The 24,555-nt window shown below is 42.9% G+C and overlaps 1 protein-coding gene across 4 annotated transcripts in view; it reads right to left on the bottom strand.

The window, feature by feature from the left end:
• Nucleotides 1-24,555, bottom strand: part of LOC121279419 (probable C-mannosyltransferase DPY19L4) — a 94,505-nt gene that overhangs the window by 55,568 nt on the left and 14,382 nt on the right. For all 4 annotated transcript variants that reach the window (XM_041190650.1, XM_041190649.1, XM_041190647.1 and 1 more), the window contains exons 3-6: nt 23,120-23,241; nt 3,448-3,538; nt 2,768-2,889; nt 1,040-1,185 (exon numbers count right to left, since the gene is read on the bottom strand). In XM_041190650.1, the coding sequence (XP_041046584.1) occupies nt 1,040-1,185; nt 2,768-2,889; nt 3,448-3,538; nt 23,120-23,241 (481 nt within the window). The remainder of the gene's footprint in view (nt 1-1,039; nt 1,186-2,767; nt 2,890-3,447; nt 3,539-23,119; nt 23,242-24,555) is intronic.

Raw genomic sequence — 24,555 nt, 5'->3', positions numbered from 1 at the left:
CTCTCATTTTTGAATTCAACAGGTGCCCTCCTAAGGAATCTGCAATTTCAGCTGCAAATAAAGATGCAAACAAACAGATGATAGCTATATTGCATATGAAGAAACTATGAGCACAGGAGAGAAAAAAAAATGATAATAGTGCAGAAGTTTGCCTAACATATCTTGTAAGCTGCACCACCTTGAAGAGAACAAAGCCCCCTTCCTGCTGCTGGTCACTTTTCTTTGAGCAAGTGGTAATCGTTCACTGTGGTAAATAAGTCGTCAGTAGCCTGATGCATGGGGTTTGGTTTGACAAATGTCACCTGCCACAGCTTCAAAAAAAATCCCAGTTGCATGGAGGTTAAAGCCACTAGTTATTTTCATCACCAGGACCAGAGCCATCCCAGCTGTGGGTGGAATTTGAAGGTCAAATTTGAAGAAGGCAAAGCTCTGGGCTTGCTTCTCCGATGCTGTGTATCATGGTTCTTATTTGGACATGCCCAAGTAACTCTGACAGGGTTTGCAGACACCTGTTAGGGCAAGGGTGGGATGGATCAGGGCTGGACACCTCCAATGTAGTCCTGCACAACTCATCCTCCAGCTCCTTGAAGGCAAGCAGAACTCCCAGACAAATGTCTACCCTATGAGCATAGAGGTTCTGAATTAATTAAATGTAGAAACTAAGCGTATGAAGAAAAAATTCAGTACAGAATGGGCAATGAAAAACATGCACAGAATAAAATGCAACAAAAGGAAACAAAGTAGAAAAGCACCAGCTTATCATCACTCCCAAAGCAGTAGTGCAGCTTTAAAAGAATGACGGTGAATAGCCGGAAATTAGCACACAAATGTGCTTGTTTGAAAGAGGTCACATCATGTTACATTTAAGCAGGAAATGGCAAAAGAATTAGCACAATTTTTATCTCCTTAATTAGGCCCATGGATGCTCTATAATGCACTTTCATACAACTAAGGAGCACTCCACTAGGGTGTTGTTACATACCTTGTTTGTGAAGATACAACAAAAGAAAATCTGATTTCTACACGAAGCAAGGCTTACCGGTTGATAATGTACCACACTACGGTAAGCATGCCTGCCATCCATGTCCCACTCAGCATCCAGCTTGTGACATATAGCGCAGTCAAATAAACTGCTTGCAACCCAAATATTATGCCAATGTAAAAATACACTGGTTCAATTGCTTCCTACAGAAAAAGAAAATGAAAGAAATAAGACTTGATAATGCCAGTTCCTGCAAAGTAAGTTTACACAGAATGTATGAAGGTATATGAAGCAGAATCTCTAGAACACTCCCTTTAGGTAATTACATAAGTTGAAACCGTAGCTCTGACCAACGCTGCCTAAAAGCCAAGCTTCCTTCTGGGTACCAAGGGACCAGCTTTTACAAAGGGATTTACTTTACATTAGTTAGGAATTAACGAAGAGTGGTATTATTAATGTTGCAGCACAGACACCCACAAAATTAATACAGATGTGAAAAAATACTCCAGAATAAGATTATACAATAACCTTAATAAATATTCATTAACAATGTTTCCGTTCCATAACCCATCGTGCAAAAAATTAAATCACATTGCGACAAGCATCTGTTATTTTTGGGCATTTGTTACTGAAATCCAATGTTTCTTTCCCTACCCATTGCAGTTTGCAGAGGCGACTGGTACTGCAAATAGAACACAGCGGAGCAATGTGTACATTATGGGTTTAAAGGATATTAAATTCAGTATTTAAAGTGGAGAGCATGGTTTTCTGTAGGTTTGACTGAATTTGCTGTCTTGTGTACCAGTGCTGCTTTTCCCAGCTGTGATGGTTAATTTTACTCGTCCTAATTTAAAGTTGGAACTTCCTGAAAATCCGTGAAGATGTTAGTGCATTTATTCTTTAATTTAAGAAAAACATAAACGGCAAATTATTTTTCTGATCAGTTGATGGCAAGGCCACTGTTTGATCCTCATCCTGTTTTCACTAGCAGCACATTTACAGAGTCAGATTCTGTATCGATTTTCAAATCAGCGGCTTCACTGAGATCAGTGCTTTCAATAGACGCTGTTTACAGGAACACTGGAGGTGACTATTAAATATGCTTAGCCCTCTGTAGTTGGGGGCTGGTGGTTGGCACAAGGGCAGTCCTTATGGCAGTCTCTCATGGGTTAAGGAACTGGAGTCATGGGCAGGTACATTTTTTTAAATTCATTCATGGGATTTGGGTGTCTCTGGCTGGGTCAGCATTTATTGCTCTTCACTAATTGCTCTGTTCACAAAACATTTAAGTGTCAACTACATTGCTGTGGGTCTGGAGTCACATATAGGCCAGGTAAGGAGGCAGGTTTGCTTCCCTAAAGGGATTATTTAATCAGAGACCTAGAGCATTAACCTGGGTCTCTGGAATACCTCTAGTGACAATACCTCTATGCCACTGCCTCCCCAGCATAGAAGAGCTGCAAGCCAACATAATACCAGCAGGAATTCTGGAGATGACTATTGTGATGTTGGACAGATGCAGCAGAGAGTGGGGAGAAGCAGAGCAATCAATAATGAGAAAAACTATTCACAAATGCTGTTACTCCACTATGGAAGATTATAAGGTTCCCTCAAGCACCTACATTAGTGGTGGTTTTATTGCTTTTAAATATTGACTCTTCTGACACACATTTAACTGCAGCTCTCTTAATGCCTTTATTTTCAGAATAAAAATGTTAAAATATATTGCATTCAAAGAAAGGTGTCTATAGATACACTACATATGGGCTACCAGTACATACATACTTGACTACCAGTAATGCGGTACAGTATGCCAGCGAAGACTTCTGGATACAGATTGATTTGTTGCACAGAATTAAGGGTCCTCAACGATAATGTCTTGTTATCGTGTGTCAATTCAAAAAGGCCTAATGGTAAAATAAAATACTTCCCATTATGGAGGGATATTGAAATAACATAATATATAGAAAGAAAAATATAGCTCTAAGCTGGTTTAAACATACTGAGTAAATCATTTTATACGACATTATGATGTAACTACATTCCTTGACTGATAGGCTTTCTCCACGAAAGGTGGCTTGTTTACCCAAGAAAATGACCACACCAGTGAGGTGATCATCAGCAGTTGAAGCACAGCAAGAATGAAACATCGGAGGTCCAACAGCCCAATGAGTTGCAAACATACAATAAACTAATGTACATGTCCCAAAGTAAATGAATGCAGTTTACATTACAGAACACAAAGTGAAATACTTAACACTTCTGGTATAAGCTTTAAAAATTTGAGACAATGTTGGAGCAAAAGTCTAGTCATGCTGCACACCCAGAGAGAAAAAAACAGAATGGCATCCACCTATGGTAAAATAAGAAGTTCTACTAAAAATTGTGAGTGGCTTCAAGTATTGCAGCTTGTGGGGGAAAAGTAAACTACCAAACAAAGATATATCACAAACTTTTTAAAATACCTTCTTGGATTGATGTCGCCTGCAACATCTTTTTATAATAGTAGTAGTACAAGCCACTGTTCTCTTGAAAAGAGATTTCTCGTTCAAGATCCTAAAGGGCACAGAAATGAGCAAGGTTACTGAGGGCAATCAACCTTGTTCCTGTGCAACAATGAATCTAACAGTGAAAACCCCAAAATGTATGTTTCAATGATTTTCATGTGTTAAAATATCACATACCAGCAAACAAAAATAAACTATACAGAAACATACAATCTCTGCAGAGGACATACACTGGCAATGGGTAGGGTGGAGGCAATATATATACTAATATAAAAACAAAAAACTGTGGATGCTGGAAATCCAAAACAAAAACAGAATTACCTGGAAAAACTCAGCAGGTCTGGCAGCATCGGCGGAGAAGAAAAAAGTTGATGTTTTGAGTCCTCATGACCCTTCAACAGAACTGAGTGAAATTAGGAGGGGGGTGAAATATAAGCTGGTTTAAGGTGTGGGGGGGGAGAGAGAAGTGGGGGGGGGTGTGGTTGTAGGGACAAGCAAGCAGTGACAGGAGCAGATAATCAAAAGATGTCACAGATAAAGAACAAAGAGGTGTTGAAGGTGGTGATATTATCTAAATGAATGTGCTAATTAAGAATGGATGGCAGGACACACAAGGTACAGCTCTAGTGGGGGTGGGGTGGAATAAGACTAACCGGGCATAAAAGGTATAGATTTAAAAATAATGGAAATAGGTGGGAAAAGAAAAATCTATATAAATTATTGGAAAAAACAAAAGGGAGGGGTAAGAAACGGAAAGGGGGTGGGGATGGAGGAGGGAGTTCAAGATCTAAAGTTGTTGAATTCAATATTCAGTCCGGAAGGCTGTGAAGTGCCTAGTCGGAAGATGAGGTGCTGTTCCTCCAGCTTGTGTTGGGCTTCACTGGAACAATGCAGCAAGCCAAGGACAGACATGTGGGCAAGAGAGCAGGGTGGAGTGTTAAAATGGCAAGCGACAGGGAGGTTTGGGTCTTTCTTGCGGACAGACCGAAGGTGTTCTGCAAAGCGGTCGCCCAGTTTGTGTTTGGTCTCTCCAATGTAGAGGACACCGCATTGGGAGCAACGAATGCAGTAGACTAAGTTGGGGGAAATGCAAGTGAAAGGCTGCTTCACTTGAAAGGAGTTTTGGGCCCTTGGACGGTGAGGAGAGAGGAAGTGAAGTGGCAGTTGTTGCATCTTTTGCGTTTGCATAGGGAGGTGCTGTAGGTGGGGGTTGAGGAGTAGGGGGTGATGGAGGAGTGGACCAGGATGTCACAGAGGGAACGATCCCTACAGAATGCTGCCGGTGGGGGGTGAAGGGAAGATGTGTTTGGTGGTGGCATCATGCTGGAGTTGGCGGAAATGGTGGAGGATGATCCTTTGAATGCGGAGGCTGGTGGGGGGATAAGTGAGGACAAGGGGGACCCTATCATGTTTCTGGGAGGGAGGAGAAGGCATGAGGGCAGATGCAATATATCTACTCTTCATTAATGTTTTTGTTAGTTCCGAAATAAATGAGAGAAGATATATCTGGGTGCGCACCCAGGTGCACTGATCACCTGTGTGCAGTGAATTCTGGGAATTTAAGGGGTTTCAAGCACACCTGTAAAGGAACTCAGCTGATTTTCCTTAATTTACTCATAGGTTCATTCACAGGTTTCAGCTCTTACCCACCTATTTTTCAATATTCACCACACACAGGCACAGACTCAGGACAATCCCCCCCCCCCCCGCCACATTCTCATATTTCTCCTCATCAGGAAAGGTGGCAAGTTACTCATTTAATAAAAAGGATGACAAATGATAAAAACCTGGAACTGTAGTAGAAAATGTTAGAAATACATGGATTAGTCAGTGTGTCAGCAAAACACTTGGGGGGGGGTTAAAAGCTTTGTTATAAGTGAATTTTAGTAGAGTTGTGAGAGGGAAACTGCACATGGAGAAGGTTTAAAATGAAAATACAAATCATTAGTAATAAACTGTAGGCCCATCCTTGCCAATAAAGAGGCGAAAAAAAGGACAATGCCTTGGACACAGAACCCTGCTAGAATTTTGTACTATACTGAAATGTCAACTTTTTAATCTGTAACCTCGTGGCCTGGCATATCCCTCACTCTACCACTATCATCAAGCCAGGGGACCAATCCTGTTTGAATGAGGAGTGTAGGGGAATATGCCAGGAGCAGCATCAGGTATACCTAAAAATGAGATGCCAACTTGGTGAAGTTACAACAAAGCACTACATGCTAAACAACGGAAACAGTATTCTATGTGCTGAGCTAAACAATCCCATAACCAACAGATCAAATCAAAGCTCTGCAGTCCTGCCAAATCCCATCATGATTGGTAGTAAACAACTATCCAGAGCAGAAAGCTCCACAAACATCCTCATCTTCAATGATCGGGAGCCTAACACGTCAGTGTAAAAGAAGCATCTGCAACCACCTTTAACAAGAAGTGTTGAGTTGATAATCCATTTCATCCTCCTCCTGACGTCCCCAGCATCACAGGTGCCAGTCTTCGACCAATTCAGTTCATTCCCAATCATATCAAGGAATGAAAGAAGGCACTGGATACAGCAAGAGTCATGGGCCCTGAAACATTCTGACCATAGCACTGCATGCTCCACCCCTAGACAAGCTGTTCCAGTAAAGTTACATTGGCTTCTACTCAACAATGTGGAAAATTGCCCAAGTATGTCCTGTCTACAAAAACCACAACAAAACCAATCTGGTCAATTTTCACCCACCAGTCTACACTCAATCATCAAAGTGATGGGAGAATGACAGTGCTATTATTATTATTATAGCCTTCAGCAATAACCTGATTACCACTGCTCAGTTTGGGTTCCATTAAGAACACTCAACTCCAGATCTCATTACAGCCTTGGCACAAATACGGACAAAAGAGCTGAATTCTAGAGGTGAAGTGAGAGTGACTGCCTTTGACATCAAGGCAGTATTTGACTGAAAGTGGCATCAAGGACGTTTTAGTGAAATTGAAATCAGTGGAAATCAGGGCAAAAACTCTCCACTGGTGGAGATCATATCTAACACAAAAGGAAGTTGGATTGATTGTTGCAGGCCAATCATCTCAGCATAGGCCATCACTGCAGAAATTCTTTAGGGTAGTGGCCTAGGCCCAACCACTAACACCTGTTTCATCAATTACCTCCTTCCAACATGTTGGTTAAGTGGAGATGTTCGCTGATGATCACACAATATTTAGTGCATTCGCAATTCCTCAGATACTGAAGCAGTCCATGCCTGCATGCAGTAAGGCCTGGACAACATTCAGGCATGGGCTGAAAAATGGCAAGTAACATTCACGCCACACAAGTGCAAGGTATTAACTATTTCCAACTAGAGAGACTCTAACCGTGTTCTCTTGATGCTCAACGGCATTACCATTGCTGAATCTCCCACCATCAAAATCTGGATGTCACTACTCACCAGAAATCTGCCCTATAAATTCTGTGGCTACAAGAGCAGGTCAGAGGTTGGGAATTCTCTGGGGCGGAACTCATCTCCAGATTCCACAAAGCCTATCCATCATCTATAAGGCACAAATCAGGAGTGCAATGAAATACTCTCCACCTGCCTGGATGAGTGCAGCTTCAACAACACTCAAGAAGCTCAACAGAAAGCAGCCTTCTTGATCAGCACCCCATGCATCACCTTAAACATTCATTCCATCCACCACCAGTACACAGTGACAGAGGTATTTAATATCTACAAGATGCACTGCATCTACACACCTAGGTTCTTTCAACAGTACCTTGGAAACCTGTGACCTCTGCCACCTAGAAGAACAAGGGCAACAGACACATGAGAACACCACACCTATAAGTTCCCTTCCAAGTATTACACTATCCAGACTTGGAACTAGATCACTCTTTTTTCACTGTCGCTGGGTCAAAATCTTGGAAGTCCTTTTCTAACAGCACTGCTGGTGAAGATATGCCACATGGACTGCCATGGTTCAAGAAGGCAGCTCACCACCACTTCCTCAAGGACAATTAGGGAAGGGCAATAAACGTTGGCCTTGCCAAAAATGCTCATGAATGAATTAAAAAAACTTGCTTCTTCTCCCCTGAGATGCTGAAAGACCCACCACTACATTAACAGCATACCTTGTTGTAAAGAAAATGAAAATATAGCTCAGCTCTGAAGTTACTAGTTTCATCTTTCTCATGGACTGCTGAGTGCCCAGAACAAAGCTTATGTTGAATTGGAGTTGAAACAGTTTAGGAGGCAAAAGATGGAGAGGAATTGAATGTGGAAGTGGAAGTTAAGTAACAAGCTTCAGGAAGGTCAGGGCTAAGTTTGCAGGTGAAACTCAATGTTTAGCAAAGATGTCATTGGTTCCCAATGTGGGAAAGACCACATAAGTAACAAAATACAGTCTAGTAGATTAGAGAAAATAAATTGCTGTCACTCATGGGAGGATTGTTAAATGCTCCAGCCAATGCCTCTGAGAAACAGAATTAGGACAGGAAGTGGAGATCTGCCAAGTGACAGGGTCATGAAATGGGTGATTGAAATAGCAGATGATGATCTGTTAAATGCAGAGGCTTGTAGTGGGGCAATGCAGACAAGGGGACCATGTCCTTGTTGTATAAGAAAAGGGGCAGACCTGATCAAAAGCTCTGCCGATCACCATTGAGAGGAAGAGGAAGTTTAGAAGAAGCTCTGCTATGGAAAATGGAATAATCACAAAAAATGTAACAGGGGCAGAAAAATTGGGAGAATGCAGTAGAGATTTAAGAGGCATTGAGATGAGAAATTATCCATAGAGTTATGAGAGTCAGTGGGCTTCTAATATATTTCTATTGAAAGCCAGTCACAAGAGATGAAGAAATAGAAATCCAAGAAGGAAAAGGATGAGTCAGGAATGGATTATATAAAAATGAGGAATTCGAAGCATAATAAATACATTTTCAAGATCAAAGCAGGCAGGAGGCAGGACCAAAACAATGGTCATTGTAACGGAGGAAGGGGTCAGCAAAGGGATCCAAACAGGATTGGAACAAAGAGTGTTCCACATATCCAATAAAAAAAAACAGGTATAGCTGGAACCTTTACTGTCACTGGGTCAAAATCCTGGAACTCCTTCCCTAACACCACTTTGGGCGTACCTACTCCACATGGACTGCAGCGGTTCAAGAAGGCAGCTCACCACCATCTTCTCAAGGGCAACTAGGGATTGGCAATAAATGCTGGCTGAGACAGTGACGGCCACATCCCACGAAAGGTTTTTTTTATTCAAAGTTGGTTACAATAACAACACCCATTATCTGAAGGAAATTAATGGAGTTAAAAAAGTTGTTCAAGGAAAGAAAATATTGAGCCAGGTGAAGGCTGGTAGTGGTGGATGGAAACTATTTGAGCCACTGTTCAACTATTTATTTACCTTCTATTAAACAAGAAATGAATAATGGCTCAAACAGATGCTGTAAAACACTAGAACAGAATTACCTGGAAAAACTCAGCAGGTCTGGCAGCATCGGCGGAGAAGAAAAGAGTTGACGTTTCGAGTCCTCATGACCCTTCGACAGAACTTGAGTTCGAGTCCAAGAAAGAGTTGAAATATAAGCTGGTTTAAGGTGTGTGTGTGGGGGGCGGAGAGAGAGAGAGAGAGAGAGAAGTGGAGGGGGGGTGTGGTTGTAGGGACAAACAAGCTGTGATAGAAGCAGATCATCAAAAGATGTCACAGACAAAAGAACACATAGGTGTTAAAGTTGGTGATATTATCTAAACGAATGTGCTAATTAAGAATGGATGGTAGGGCACTCAAGGTGTGGCTCTAGTGGGGGTGGGGAGAGCATAAAAGATTTAAAAATATTTAAAAATAATGGAAATAGGTGGGAAAAGAAAAATCTATATAATTTATTGGAAAAAAAAGGAAGGGGGAAACAGAAAGGGGGTGGGGATGGGGGAGGGAGCTCACAACCTAAAGTTGTTGAATTCAATATTCAGTCCGGAAGGCTGTAAAGTGCCTAGTCGGAAGATGAGGTGCTGTTCCTCCAGTTTGCGTTGGGCTTCACTGGAACAATGCAGCAAGCCAAGGACAGACATGTGGGCAAGAGAGCAGGGTGGAGTGTTAAAATGGCAAGCGACAGGGAGGTTTGGGTCATTCTTGCGGACAGACCGCAAGTGTTCTGCAAAGCAGTCGCCCAGTTTACGTTTGGTCTCTCCAATGTAGAGGAGACCACATTGGGAGCAACAAATGCAGTAGACTAAGTTGGGGGAAATGCAAGTGAAATGCTGCTTCACTTGAAAGGAGTGTTTGGGCCCTTGGACGGTGAGGAGAGAGGAAGTGAAGGGGCAGGTGTTGCATCTTTTGCGTGGGCATAGGGTGGTGCCATAGGAGGGGGTTGAGGAGTAGGGGGTGATGGAGGAGTGGACCAGGGTGTCCCGGAGGGAGCGATCCCTACGGAATGCCGATAGGGGGGGTGAAGGGAAGATGTGTTTGGTGGTGGAATCATGCTGGAGTTGGCGGAAATGGCGGAGGATGATCCTTTGAATGCGGAGGCTGGTGGGGTGATAAGTGAGGACAAGGGGGACCCTATCATGTTTCTGGGAGGGAGGAGAAGGCGTGAGGGCGGATGCGCGGGAGATGGGCCGGACACGGTTGAGGGCCCTGTCAACGACCGTGGGTGGAAAACCTCGGTTAAGGAAGAAGGAGGACATGTCAGAGGAAATGTTTTTGAAGGTAGCATCATCGGAACAGATGCAACGGAGGCGAAGGAACTGAGAGAATGGGATGGAGTCCTTACAGGAAGCGGGGTGTGAGGAGCTGTAGTCGAGGTAGCTGTGGGAGTCGGTGGGTTTGTAATGGATATTGGTGGACAGTCTATCATCAGAGATTGAGACAGAGAGGTCAAGGAAGGGAAGGGAAGTGTCAGAGATGGACCACGTGAAAATGATGGAGGGGTGGAGATTGGAAGCAAAATTAATAAATTTTTCCAAGTCCCAACGAGAGCTACCTCCTTGAAGAAGTTCTGTTCTTTTCTGCGACAAGATTTCCGTTCCTCTCTTTTGCCTTGCTCACCTTCATTGCTTTCCATTTCCCTCCTGGTGTTTGCAACTCTTTTCTTCTCCGCCGATGCTGCCAGACCTGCTGAGTTTTTCCAGGTAATTCTGTTTTGGTTTTGGATTTCCAGCATCCGCAGTTTTTTTGTTTTTATCTCTGTGTTTAATTGACTGCCACTGCTCTTCAAGAAATGCCTACCTCCTTGAAGAAGTACTGTTCTTTTCTGCGACAAGATTTCCGTTCCTCTCTTTTGCCTTGCTCACCTTCATTGCTTTCCATTTCCCTCCTGGTGTTTGAAACTCTTTTCTTCTCCGCCGATGCTGCCAGACTTGCTGAGTTTTTCCAGGTAATTCTGTTTTGGTTTTGGATTTCCAGCATCCGCAGTTTTTTTGTTTTTATCTCTGTGTTTAATTGACTGCCACTGCTCTTCAAGAAATGCCTACCTCCTTGAAGAAGTTCTGTTCTTTTCTGCGACAAGATTTCCGTTCCTCTCTTTTGCCTTGCTCACCTTCATTGCTTTCCATTTCCCTCCTAGTGTTTGCAACTCTTTTCTTCTCCGCCGATGCTGCCAGACCTGCTGAGTTTTTCCAGGTAATTCTGTTTTTGTTTTGGATTTCCAGCATCCGCAGTTTTTTTTTGTTTTTATAGCTGTAAAACACTGGCTTTTATATTTTTGCATTTCTGTTACAACTAGAAGGAGTACCAAAAGCTACACTCCGGAAAGGTAAATCAAGTTCACTGTGGTAATGGATTCACATAATGCATCATTATTAAATCTGCCATTCAATGATTCCCAAGCACGACCATCTTACGCTAAATTGGTAACCCTGACTGCATATGGTCTACCGCCAGTGTTTGATCTCCAGTTTACTACTGGAATATACTTAATTTACTTAATTTTCATTCAAACAACAATAACAACTTGACCCAGCACCTTTAACATTTTAAAAAGTCCCAAGGTGCTTCACAGGAATGTTACCAAACAAAATTTGAATGGTAGGTTTAAGAAGCGTCATCAAAGAGATAAGAGAGGGACAGAGGCAGAGGGGATATGGGAGGGAATTCTAGAAATTAGGGCCTTGGTAGCTGAAGGCCGACAATGGTGGAATGATTAAGACCAGGCATGTTGAGAGGCCATAACTGGAGGAGCTCAGATATCCTAGAGGGTTGCAGAGCTGGAGGCAATTACAGAGATAGTGAATGGTAAGAGGAGGGTGAGGTGATAGTCAGACAAGAGGAATGGGGGTGAGGGATGGGTGGGTGAGTTGTTGATGAAGCCAAAGGAGCAGGGGGGATGACTGGACGGGGGGGGTGGGGTTGTGGCGGGGAGGAAAGAGGGCTGTCATGGCCCAACATCTCTCCCCGGACACACAGAATTCTGTCGCCCAACCCACCTACTCCCTCCTCACTCTCAAGTCCCCTCACTCCAAACCATGCTTCCCCCCAGGCCTGTCTGTCAACCCCCACACCACCCCCTATCCCTGGACATGCCTGGATCCTCCTTCGGCCCACCCTGACTCCTTCCCACCCCTCCCTCCCCCCTCAGGTCTGCCGGGATACCCATTCCCACAGGGCCAGCCCAGACTCCTCCTCCCCCTCAGGCCTGCCCAGTCACTCCCTTCCACTCAGGCCTGCCTGGACACCTCCACCCGCCACCCCCATCAGGCCTGTCTGAACTCCTCTGACAGATGTAGTGTACTGTCTCCTTTGACTGTCGGAGCCTCCTTCGGCACTGCACCTCTGTCACATTGAGGTAGCTGCTTCGCTGCCTGTATACCGTGGCAGCAGGATGGTGGCGTCTTCTGCGGCCCCTTCCACCTTGGACTATCTCTTGGCCCTGCGCCCCTTTTGCCTGCACCTGGCCTCCCAAAGGTGGCTCCCCTGGAGGCTGATTGTCCACTCCTGGTCATCTTCTCATTCTATCCCTCCCTTCCTCCTCAGAGGAGCTGCCTCTAGTAGACATGTCAGAACCCAAACCCAGGCGAAAGGGAGGCCTTCGGAAAGCTGCGGGCCTGATAAAGATTCCTGACTGAAGAGTGCTGAACTGAAGGTTAAAAGTACACAGAAAACTGCTGGAATTCGTTCTGAACTGCTGCAGATCACACAGGCAAGTTTAAAAATACTTTCTGCAATAAATACTTCACAGACCAGATTGACAATCCCACTGAGCCCTCTTATCCTGCCCATGGACGAGTTTTATTAAAAAGTCTCTTACCCATCTGCCCATTGCGCCCGTGCACCGAGCCGAAGATCGCACGGGCGCCTGAGAATTGCATGGTTTTCAGAGATTTTCAAAGAGATGTCTCTCGAATTGCACGAAAGTATTCTTGAAGTAGTTCCACAAATGCCAGTCCTCTCCAAACTTCACACAAGAACCCATTCTGAGTGTGGAGACTTTGGGAGTGCTAGGAGCAACTGTATGGGACATTGGTCCCATGTCTAAAAATTGACTCCAATATCTTAAATGTGTACTTTACTGTACGCATATTTTATGTTCACTTCTCACTTCTAAACATGACAGAAACCAAGGGAAAGAAAAAATTTGGCTTGTAATCCCAAACTGTGTTGATTTCAGATAAAGTCAGGCAGCTTCAATCAGCTATTCACACCATGTTAAAATATAATTTTACTCGTGATGAGATTCCGGATGCAACTGCTAACAGTTAGGACTTTCTATTTTTAAAAAAATGTTGGTAATTTACCTTCTTAGTTTTGCCAGCCTTTGCATCATTGAATCACAGAATTGTTACAACACAGAAAGAGACTATTCAGCCCATCGTGTCTGCACCGACTCTCCAAATGAGCTTTATGACTTAGTGTCATTCTCCTGCCTTTTCCTGTATATTGTTTCTACTTAAATAATCATCTAATGCCCTCTTGAATGCCTCGATTGAACTTGCCTTCACTTCCAGGCAGAGCATTGCAGACCCAAACCACTCGTGTGAAACAGCTTTTCCTCACATGCATGTAACAGAAAAATCACTTTAACACAAATGCACCCACTACACGTGATGGGCACTACACATTTTTGCCCTTTCATGCTCCCCATCATTCCTCTGTTCCTTTCTTGAAGGAAGTGGCTATTACAACAATGAACTGGGTTTTACATTGAAGGCAGACTCCCCACATCCTAGTGTAAATTTTGGGGCGAGCTCTGCTTAAATTTTTGGGGTGACGGCTCTATAATTACTATGAGGCAGGACTTCCTTCCATTTCTAGGAGGACTCATAGAGCTGCCAGCCAATTGCAGGCCAACAGCTCTGCACATCGGCAGCACTAAGCAGGAGTGGTGGCCACTGCTGGTGCCACAGGTAGACCAAGGAGGTGATGTTCAGCAACGTAGCTGGATAGTCAAGTAACTCCAAGATGTTGGCTGACAGGTCCCAGGGGTGGGGCAATAGGCATAGTGGTCAGGGCAATGAGAGAGGGTGAATATGGGGAGGCAAAGCTGTGGGAGAGAGTGCCTACAGTTGGCACAGGGGGCCCAGGAAAGAAGCATCCCCCCCTGCCTATTCACTGACCAGCAGCCCACAGGTTTAAACTTGCCAGGCTATATCTTGGGTACAGGCCTCTCCTGCCGCTAGTTATATTGGAGCGGTGGTGGGATGACGCCCTAAATTGGGCATTAATTACCCACTTAAGGGCCTCAATTGGGCCAATGGCAGGCAACCACCCGACGTCTCCCCCGCGCCCATAAAATCGTGGAGGGGGCAGAGACAGGTGGACTAGTCGCGGGTATGCTGCTGATAGCCCAGCACCCTAATTTACAGATCAACCCCGCATGTTTTCCCTCCCACAAGTTACCCATAAAATTTAACCCAATGATTACACTTTAAAAGAACTCAATTGGCTTTTAAGCAGCTTGGGTTTTCCTAGGGTTATGAAAGGTGCTACATAAGTGCAACTTTGCTCTTTCTTTCTGTTCGTCTACGTTTTTGTTTGCCATATCTTCCTTTATCCAAATGTCTTTTCTACACATTTTGTCATGCTATTCAATTATGGAGGCATCATGTCTAAGCCCATATGCGCACTTTCTACCAGATCAAGGACACTGGTTGATTTTATTTTGCATATTACAAGTGGTTTCCCCATAAACACACACTGTTAGTGTAGCATAAAGTAATAGAGATTAGGAAGGCATTTGATTCAACACCCGAACTGGTTTAAGCTAGATGAACTAATGGGAGCACATCAGTTCGTCTCGGTGTTCCTTCTCCAGTGAAGCAAAAAATAAAATCAGCCAGAGACCATGATCTGCTGAAAAGTGTACATATGGACAGTTGGTGAGTAAAGGATTGGGCCTGGACATGATTACCCCAGACAGACAGGCAGGCATTTCTGCAGCTGCAGCCGTGAGCACAGGATGGTAAATGGCATCCCTGGTGCCAGGGTCAAGAATGTCACTGAACAGCTGCAGAACACTCTGAGGTGGGAAGTTGAACTGCCAGCAGTCATGGCCATGGTCCACATCGGTACCACTGACATACATAAAAAGGGGGATGTGCTCATGCAGTCAGAACTTAGGGAGCTAGGTAGGTAATTAGCAAGCAGGACCTCAAAAGTAGTAATCACCGATTACTCCCGGTACCACATGCAAGTGTGTAGAGAAATCACTGGGTCAAAATCCTGCAATTTCCTTCCTAAAACACTATGGGTGTATCTAAACCACATTGGATTGCAGCAGTTCAAGAAACCACCTTCTCAAACCTTATTAGGGATGGGCAATAAATGCTGACCTAGCCAGCAAGGCCCACATCCCGTGAAAGAATTTTAAAAAATGTTAGAGCAAATAAACGTGTGGCTGGAGATATGGTGCAGGAGGAAGGGTTTTAGACTCTTGGAACACTGGGATCAGTTCTTGAAGAAATGGGGCCTGTACAAACTAGATGGGTTGTTCCTAAACAAAGCGAGGACCAATTTCCTTGTGGATCAATCTGCTAGCACTAATGAACTAACTTGACAGAGGCATAGGGGCCAGGAGGTAATACTGGAGAGGAATACCAAAAGTGCAAAGAATATTGGGACAAGACAGACAGAGTAGAAAATAGTAAGATATTAGGTAGGTTAAAGAGAGAAAATAATAAAGACTAAATTAGGGTTACAGTGCATGTATGTGAATGCATGGAGTACTGTAAATAAGATTGGCGAGCTGAAGACCCAGATATTCATGTGGAAATATGATGTTGTGGCGATAATGGAAACCTGGCTCAAAGAACGGCATGACTGGGTATTAAATATTCCTGGATACATTAGGAAAGGAAGGAAAAGATTAGAGGTGGCTGTATTGACCAAAGAGAACATTGCAGTACTGGAGAGTGAGGATGTCCAAGAAGGACTAGAACTAGAGCTAAGGTGTAGTCAGAGAATTCCAGGAATTATAGAGTAATTATAATGGGGAACTTAAATTATCCAGAAATAGACTGTGATAATAGTAGAGCAAAGGGCAAAGAGGAGCAAGGGTTCAGGACATCTGCTCAGGATTGGAGAAGAACCTGCAGTGGAAGGGGGAGGATCCAGTTGTTGTGGTCCATGTAGGTACCAACATCATAGGGAGAACTTGGAAAGAGGCTCTGCGATGAGGGTATGAGGAGTTAGGCTCTAAATTGAAAAGCAGAACCTCAAAAGTTATAATCTTTAGATTATTACTTGAGCCGTGTGCTAATTGGCATAAGGGATTAGAATTAGAGAGATGAATACATGGCTCACAGGTTGGTGTAGGAGAAGTGGGCTCTGGTTTGTGGGGCACTAGCATCAGTACTGGGGAAAGTGGGGCTGTACTGCTGGGACGGCTACACCTGAACCAGGCTGGGACCAGTGTTCTTGCGAACCACATAACTTGGGAAGTAGGGAAGGTTTTAAACTAAATAGAAACATAGAAACTAGGAGCAGGAGTAAGCTGTTCAGCCTTTCGAGCCTGCTCCGCCATTCATTATGATCATGACTGATCATCCAGCTCAATAGCCTGCTCCCGCTTTCTCCCCATACTCTTTGATCCCTTTCTCCCCAAGAGCTATATCTAACTCCTTCTTGAAAGCATACAATATTTTGGTCTCAACTACTTTGTGGTAACGAATTCCACAGGCTCACCACTCTTTGGGTGAAGAAATTTCTCCTCATCTCAGTCCTAAATGGTTTACCCCATATCCTCAGACTGTGACCCCTGGTTCTGGACTTTCCCACCATCGGGAACATCCTTCCTATAGTGGGGACAAGGGATCAAATATGGAAAGATATGGTATATCAAAGAGCAGAGACAAATTAAGAGAGGAAAAGAATAATATGGGAAATGAGAGTCAGAGAATGGCACAAAGGGAAAGAGAGCAAAAACCTTAAAAATGCACAAGGAATCCAGGCTAGACGTTACAAAGATAACAAGACAACTAAACTAAAGGCTCTGTATCTGAATGTGCGTAGCAATCAAAACTAAGTAAACAAGTTGATAGTGCGCATTGAAGTGACTAAATATGATCTGACAGCCATTACAGAGGCCTGGCTGCAAAATGATAAGGATTGGGTCCTGAATATTAAGGGGTATATGACCTTCAAGAAGAATAGGAAGCTAGGTAAAGGTGGAGGGGTAGCACTGTTAATCAAGGATGCCATTTGTGCAATAGTTAGAGATGACCTCCGTTCAAGAGATCAGGATGCAGAATCAATTTGGGTGGAGATGAGGAATAGTAGGGGGAAAAAATCACTAGTGGGAGTAGTGTATGGCCACCTAACAGTAACCACAATGTAGGACAAAGTATACAAGAAGAAATATTGGGTGCTTGTGATAAAAGGGCAGTAACAATCATGGGAGATTTTAATCTACATGTAAGCTGGAAAAATCAGATTGGCAGTTGTAGTCTGCTTAAGGAGTTCATAGAATGCTTTCGAGCTAGTTTCTTAGAGCAGCATGTTCTGGAACCAACCAGAGAGCAGGTTAGATTAGTCTTGGTATTGTGTACCGTGACAGGATTAATTAATGACCTCAGAGTAAAGGCATCCCTAGGTAGCAGCAACCACAATATGATTGAATTTTATATCCAGTTTGAAAAGGAAAAGACTGGGTCTAAGACTAGCATCTTAAACTTAAATAAGGGCAATTTTGTGGGCATGAAAGCTGAGCTAGCCGAAGTGAACTGGGATACTAAGCTAAGGGATAGATCAAGAGAAGCAGTGGCTGACATTTAAGGGGATATTCAGAATAAGTATATTCCTACTAGAAAGAAAAATTCTAAAGGGAGGACCCATTATCCATGCTTAACTAAAGAAGCTAGGGAAACCATCAAACTTAAGGAAAAAGCACTTAACTGCGCAAAAATTTGTGGCAAGTCAGATGATTGGTCAGAATATAAAGAATGGCAGAGAATGATGAAGAGGTTAATCAGGAGAAAGAAATTAGAATATGAGAGGAAGCTAGCTAGAAATGTAAAAACAGATAGCAAGAGTTTCTACAGGTATTTAAACAGGAAATTATTAGGTAAAATGAGTGTTAGTCCTCTGGAGAGTGACAATGGGGAATTAATAGTAGATACTAAGGAAATGGCAAATTAAATGAACAACTATTTTCTTCTGTCTTCATTATAGAGGATACAAAAAACATTCCAGTAATAGCTGGAAATCAGGAGGTGGAAGGGAGAGGGGAACTTGGTGAAATTACAATCACTAGGGAAGTAGTACTGCGCAAACTGTTGGAGCTGCGGGCTGACGCATCTTAGTGTCTTCGTTGTGCGTCTTAAAAGAAGTGGCTAAGGAGATAGTAGATGCATTGGTGTTAATTTTCCAAAATTCCCTAGATTCTGGAAAGGTTCCATCAGACTGGAAAGCAGCAAATATAATCCCCATATTCAAGAAGGGAGGGAGGCACAAAATAGGAAACTATAGGCCAGTTAGCTTGATATCTGTCTTGGAGAAGGTATCATAATCGATCATTAAAGAGATTGTAGCTGGGAACTTAGAAAAACTCAAGGTAATCAGGAAGAGTCCTCATGGTTTTATAAAAGGGAAATCACATTTAACCAATTTATTAGAGTTCTTTGAAGGAGTAAACGTGTGGTGGATAGAGGGGAGCCTGCAGACATACTGTACTTGGATTTCCAGAAAGCATTTGATAAGTGCCACATTAAAGGTTATTGTGGAAAATAAAAGCTCATGATGTAGGGTGTAACATATTAGCCTTGATATAAGGTTGGCTGGCTGGCAGAAAACAGAGTATGCATAAGTGGGTCTTTGTCCTTTTCAAATCCCTCTTCTGTTTCTCCATAAACTACTTTTTTGTATATTTCAAGAAACCAAACATTACAAACAAACCAAAAGCACCCTACTTCCATTTAAAATTCAGAAAAATGGTACAGTGGTTTTCTATTCTCAATGTAACACACTATTTCACACTATCTTTACAGTGCAGAAGGAGGCCATTCTGCTCATCGAGTCTGCACTGGCTCTATGAAAGAGCATTCCACCTGGTCCCATAACCTTGCACGTTCTCTCTTTTCAGGTACCAATCCAATTCCCTTTTGAATACCTCAATCAAACCTGCCTCCACCATCCTTTCTGGAAGTTTGTTCCAAGCTCCAACCGCCCTCTGGGTGAAAATTTTTTTCCTCACATCACTTTTACTCCTTTTGCAAATTATTTTGAATCTGTACCCTCTAGTTCTTGATGTTCTCTTGAGTGGGCACAGTTTCTCACTATTTACCCTGTTCATACCCCTCAGGATCTTGTATACCCCTATCAAGTCTCTCTTAGCCTTCTTTTCTCCAAGGAAAACAGTCCCAACCTCTCCTCATAGCTACAGCTCTTCATCCCAGGAATCATTCTTGTCAATCTCCTCTGTACTCTCTACAATGCCTTCGCACCCTTCCTCAAGTACTGCGCCCAGAACTGGACACAGTACTCCAGATGAGGCCTAACTAGTGACTTATACTATGCTTTCATGGCCTCCTTACTCTTGTACTCAATGCCCCGTTAATAAAGCCTAAGATACTATATGCACTATTAACTGCTCTCTCAACATGCCCTGCCTTCTTCAATGACCCATGTACATCTACACCGAGGTCCCTCTGTTCCTGCACCTTCTTTAGAGGCTCTCCCTTTATTTATACTGTCCCACCATATTTTTCCTGCCAAAACAAATCACCTCACGCTTCTCTGCATTGAACTTCATCTGCCACTTGTCTGCCCAATCCACCAACATGTCTATGTCATTTTGAAGTTCAAGATTATCCCCATCACAGTTGACAACATTTCCAATCTTCATATCATCTGCAAATTTTGAAATCATGCCCTGCACACCACAGTCTCCACACTTACTTCCCTCAGCACTCTTGGATTCATCTCATCCAGTCCTGGTACCTTATCTATTTTATTCAGTGTTATCATTCCTGAAATGAACCCCCATGTTTTTGTTTACTTTTTTTAATGACCATATTACCAGCATTATTACTTGTAGTTATTTGTTTATCTGTACCCCTTCTTTTCCTCAATCACAATTATTTAAAACACTTAATCTTCCAAGGAGTATACAGTTCGCTTATTCTTCCCACCAAAACATACTATCTCAAGCTTATCAATATTTAGGACTCTATGCCATTCTCCCAGCTCCTCCGTTGCCATTGCATCTGGTCCAATGATACAACCATCCACACCAGTGTTTCTGAAATGTTTTCTATTTTTCCTAAGCTGATGATTTCCCCCACCTTCATTGATAGGGGCCTTGACCATGTCCATCACATTCCCTGCGCTTCTGCTCTCACCCATTCCCCTTCCTCTCAGAATCACAATATGATTCCCCTTGTTCTCAACTTCCACCCACCAGCCTCCACAAGCACAGGTCATTTTCGCCACCTCCAGCATAATGCTACCACCAAACATCTTCCCATCTTCTCCTTTTCAGCACACCAAAGGGACTGTTTCCTCTATGATATCCTGGTCCACTCCTCAATCACTCCCAACACCCCATCTCTTTCCTATAGCACCTTTCCTTGCAAACAGGGTAGATGATGGTGTAGTGGTAATGTCACATTTGCAGGAGGGTACAGTTAACTAGAAACTTAAATAGACCAGTCATATAAATACTGTAGCTACAGGAGGTCAGAGCTGTGAATTCTGAGGTGAGTAACTCACCTCCTGACTTGCCAAATCCTATCCACCACAAGGCAAAGTCAGGAGTGTGATGAAATGCATTCCATTTGCCTGGATGAGTGAAGTTCCAACTACACCCAAGAAACTCAACACCATCTCACCTGATCAGCACACCATCGACCAACTTAAATATTCATTCTCTCTACGACTGCCGGCGTTCTGTGTCTGCAGTGTGTACCATTCACAAGATGCACTGCAGCAACTTGCCAAGCCTTCTTTGACAGCATCTTCCAAACACACGACCTCTTCCAACTAGAAGGACAAGGGCAGCAGACATATGGAAACAGCACCACGTGCAAGTTTTCCTCCAAGCTACACACCATCCTGACTTGGAACTGTATCAACAGTCCATCACTGTCGCTGGGTAAAATCCTGGACTCCCTTGCTAACAGATGCGGATTCTACCTACACCACATGAACAGCAGTGGTTCATAAAGGCCTTCCCAATTAGGGCAACAAATGCTGGCTATACCAATGACATTCACATCCCATGAATGAATAAAAAAAAAAGCATTGATGGTAGGGTGGAAGACCTCCCTCAACCCCTCCACTGCCTGATCTGTCACACTGTTTGTCTGACCTCAAGTATCGGTTGAGTAGAAATAGCTTTCAATTAAATATTGGGACCAAAGCCCTTGTCCTCCCTATTCACTAGCAATCAACTTCATCCCTCTCCCTGCCCACTCTCTGAGGCTGGACTGAGCCATTGCAACTTTGATGACCTTGAACTTCATCCTGAACCAAGCTTCTGATTCTATATTTGCACAAACACCAAGCTCGCCTGCCTCAATCTCTGTGACATGAACTGTATCCGCCCCAACCTCAGTTCATCTGCTCCTGAAACCCTCATCCATGCCTTTGTTAGCTTCCCACCAAACTATTCCACTGCTCTCCTAACTAGACTCCCACCATGCACTGTAAACTTGAGCTCATCCAAAACTCTCTCCCCAAATCCTAAATCACATGAAGCCATTCGCTCAACACCCCTGTGCTCACTGCTTATATAATCTCTCAGGTCAACAAAGACTCCACTTCAAAATTCTCAACCTTGTTTACAAATCTCTCATCACCCTGCCTGGCCCCTCTTGTTGCCAGAACCCTTGCCCTCCCCCCAACCCCCTGGTCAATGGTTTCACCCCCCAGTCGTAGTGTCCCTTATTTTCCACCCCTCCCCATTGTTGGTCACCCTGAGCCCGTCAAAGTGTGTTGAATAGACATTTAGATATGGTACTGTATGAGTATCTAAAATGCATGCCAACAGAGAGAAAGAGCAAAGTTGCATTTATGTAGCACCTTACATAACCTCAGGACAAGCCAAAGTGTTTCACAGCCAATTAAGTTATTTTGAAATGTAGTTATTGTTGTAATAGCCACTGCCTTCAAAAGAGGAACTGTGGAATGAAGGGTAGAGTTAAAGAGGAAAAGAGTACAGTGCGTAGTGTGTGCATTGGTGTTAATGTAATTTTTCTATAACATGCAATGGCTGGTAAAACTGAAAAGGCAAATTACTAACATTTTTTTAAAACCACAGAAAATCCTGTTAGCAGTTGCATCCAGAATCTCATCACCAATAAATTTACATTTTAACATGGTGTGAACAGCTCATTGAAACTGCCCAAAGGCCTGGCTTTATCTGAAATCAACATAGCCTATTAAACCAATAAATACAGCACAAGAGAATAACAAGGTGTGAATGGTTGATTGAAACTGCTGTAAATATGAATGTGGCTGGAACCAGTACACCCTTTTAAATTGGTAAGTACGTTTGAATTGTCTGAAATATTCACCATGCCACATTACAAGCTGCTCCTCCACAAAAGACTCCAAATGATGAGGCACCATTTGCATGATATATATAACTGCCCATGTGAATGACAGTGCCTGTTAGGGGACAGTTACTGTCAGCCTGTGGCTTCAGAAAGATACATATTGAAAACAACGTAAAAATACTCAAACGTCTGCTGGTAACCATTATACTGGAATTTTTGATCACATATTCAAAGTAAAACTCAATATTAGAGTGCCAAGCTTGGAGGACTTTGTGGATAGAGTAGGATTTTTGTTTTTTCTCCTTTCCATCTCAATCATGCACATCTGATCCTTCCCACTTGCATCTTCTCCCACCACCCCCCCAAAAAAAACTATGCTATAGGTAATACAGCATATCCACATGATGTTGCCATTTCTTGGAAGCCAGTCACAGGCCTGAGAATTCAATTTTCTAAATATTAACAAATCGACAATCTATATTAGCAAAGTGCTGCTTTTAAACAGGACTTGCAATCATCTGGTTCGAAGATCATTAACAAACCCTGACGCTTGCCTTTATTTACATGTGAAGTATAGCCATTGAACAAGGTACCAGAGAACCACAACTGCTTGTTATTCTGAGTTACCACTTCCAGAAAAGGAGGGTGGGAGAAGGAAAAAAAAATACCTTTGCATTATCATGAACAGCAAATTAGGTAAAACTCAAAATACACAATCTCACCTGTTTGCTAGAAAACCAGAATTTTCTTTCATGAAAGGTAGAAAGATACACAGCATATAACATTCCACTTGCAACTGCTGCCCAGCTGCCAAAGAAAACCTTTACCCATTGATGAAATGCAGCTGTAAAACATTAAAGAAATGGTCAACTCGCAAACAAATACAAAACACAAAAACTTCCCATACAAACTTTTAAGTTTTTAAATACAGACTAGAAAACAATAATTTGTGGGTGTACTTGAATTGGAGCTGTTGAAAACAGTATTGATCAATGTAGTTAACTTTTACAATTAATTGTGCCTCTTTCCCTTTTAAGGTCAAGTTCAAAACGGGTACAATTTTGCTCAGTGAGGCACATTAATTCATTATTCCTGAGTCTACCATCATTTATAACTTGATGTTTAACAAAAGTATAACCCAGTCCTGCTTGAACTGTTTATTTATAAAACCATAGTCTGTCTTTGTGCAACTCTATCCTGCCAATGATCTGTGCAGAAGGAATACAGTGTGGAAATTTATCAAGTTATTTTCTCAGGTTACATAATGTTCTAGCTAATTTACAGCTGAGTTTGACTAGCCCTAATTAACAGTTAGGTACAACAGTTCTTCCAACATGCAAGATTTGTTTTTTCTTATATTGAAAATTAGACTCCCACAATTATTCCAAACAGCAGAAATGTAATTGTTTTTCAGTACAAGGAGGGGAATGCCACCTTGTTCAAATTCAATCTAGGAGAAACCAAAGTAGATGTGCTGCATGTGAATCATTGAACAAAACTGGCTCACAAGTAAAAAAAAAGGTACATGCCATTGTGAAACTGAAAATGCGCATTTGTTTCCAGTCATGCATTCAGGAAATACGTTTAAGAAGTGACTCCAGTTTAAGGCCCCTCCCGATAAGAAGGTATTACAGCAGACAATTACAAGTTTGGTCAAAGGTGGAGGTTTTAACAAGTGTCTTAAAGGAAGAAAGCAAGGTGAAGAGACAGAGAGGTTTAAATCCAGAATTCCAGAGCTCAGGGTCTAACCATTGAAGGTGCAATATCAATGGTGGAGTGATTAAAATCAGGGATGCTCAAGTGACCAGAATTAGAGCAGCACAGATATCTCGGAGGGTTGTAGGGCTAGAAGGAGGGGGGATGTCATGTAAGGATTTTAAAACAAGGATGAGAGTTTTAAAACAAAGATGTTGCCAGGGATCAGTGCATGGGATGGTGAAAGAACAGAATTTTGGTGCAAGTAAGGACACAAGCAGCAGAGTTTTGAATGATCTCCAGTTTACAGAGGGTAGAATGTGAGAGACTAGTGAGGAGTGCCTCAAATCTGAATAGTCAAATCAAATAGCTAAATCTGAAGTAACAAAGGCATAGATGAAGGTTTCACCAACAATGCTGAGGCAGGACTCAGGTAATGTTATGGAGGTGGAAATAGGAGGTC

Source organism: Carcharodon carcharias, chromosome 6, assembly GCF_017639515.1.
Source record: "Carcharodon carcharias isolate sCarCar2 chromosome 6, sCarCar2.pri, whole genome shotgun sequence".
Lineage (NCBI taxonomy): Eukaryota > Metazoa > Chordata > Chondrichthyes > Lamniformes > Lamnidae > Carcharodon > Carcharodon carcharias.
Note: the sequence above shows the minus strand (reverse complement) of the source record. Positions and strands in the feature narration are given on the sequence as shown.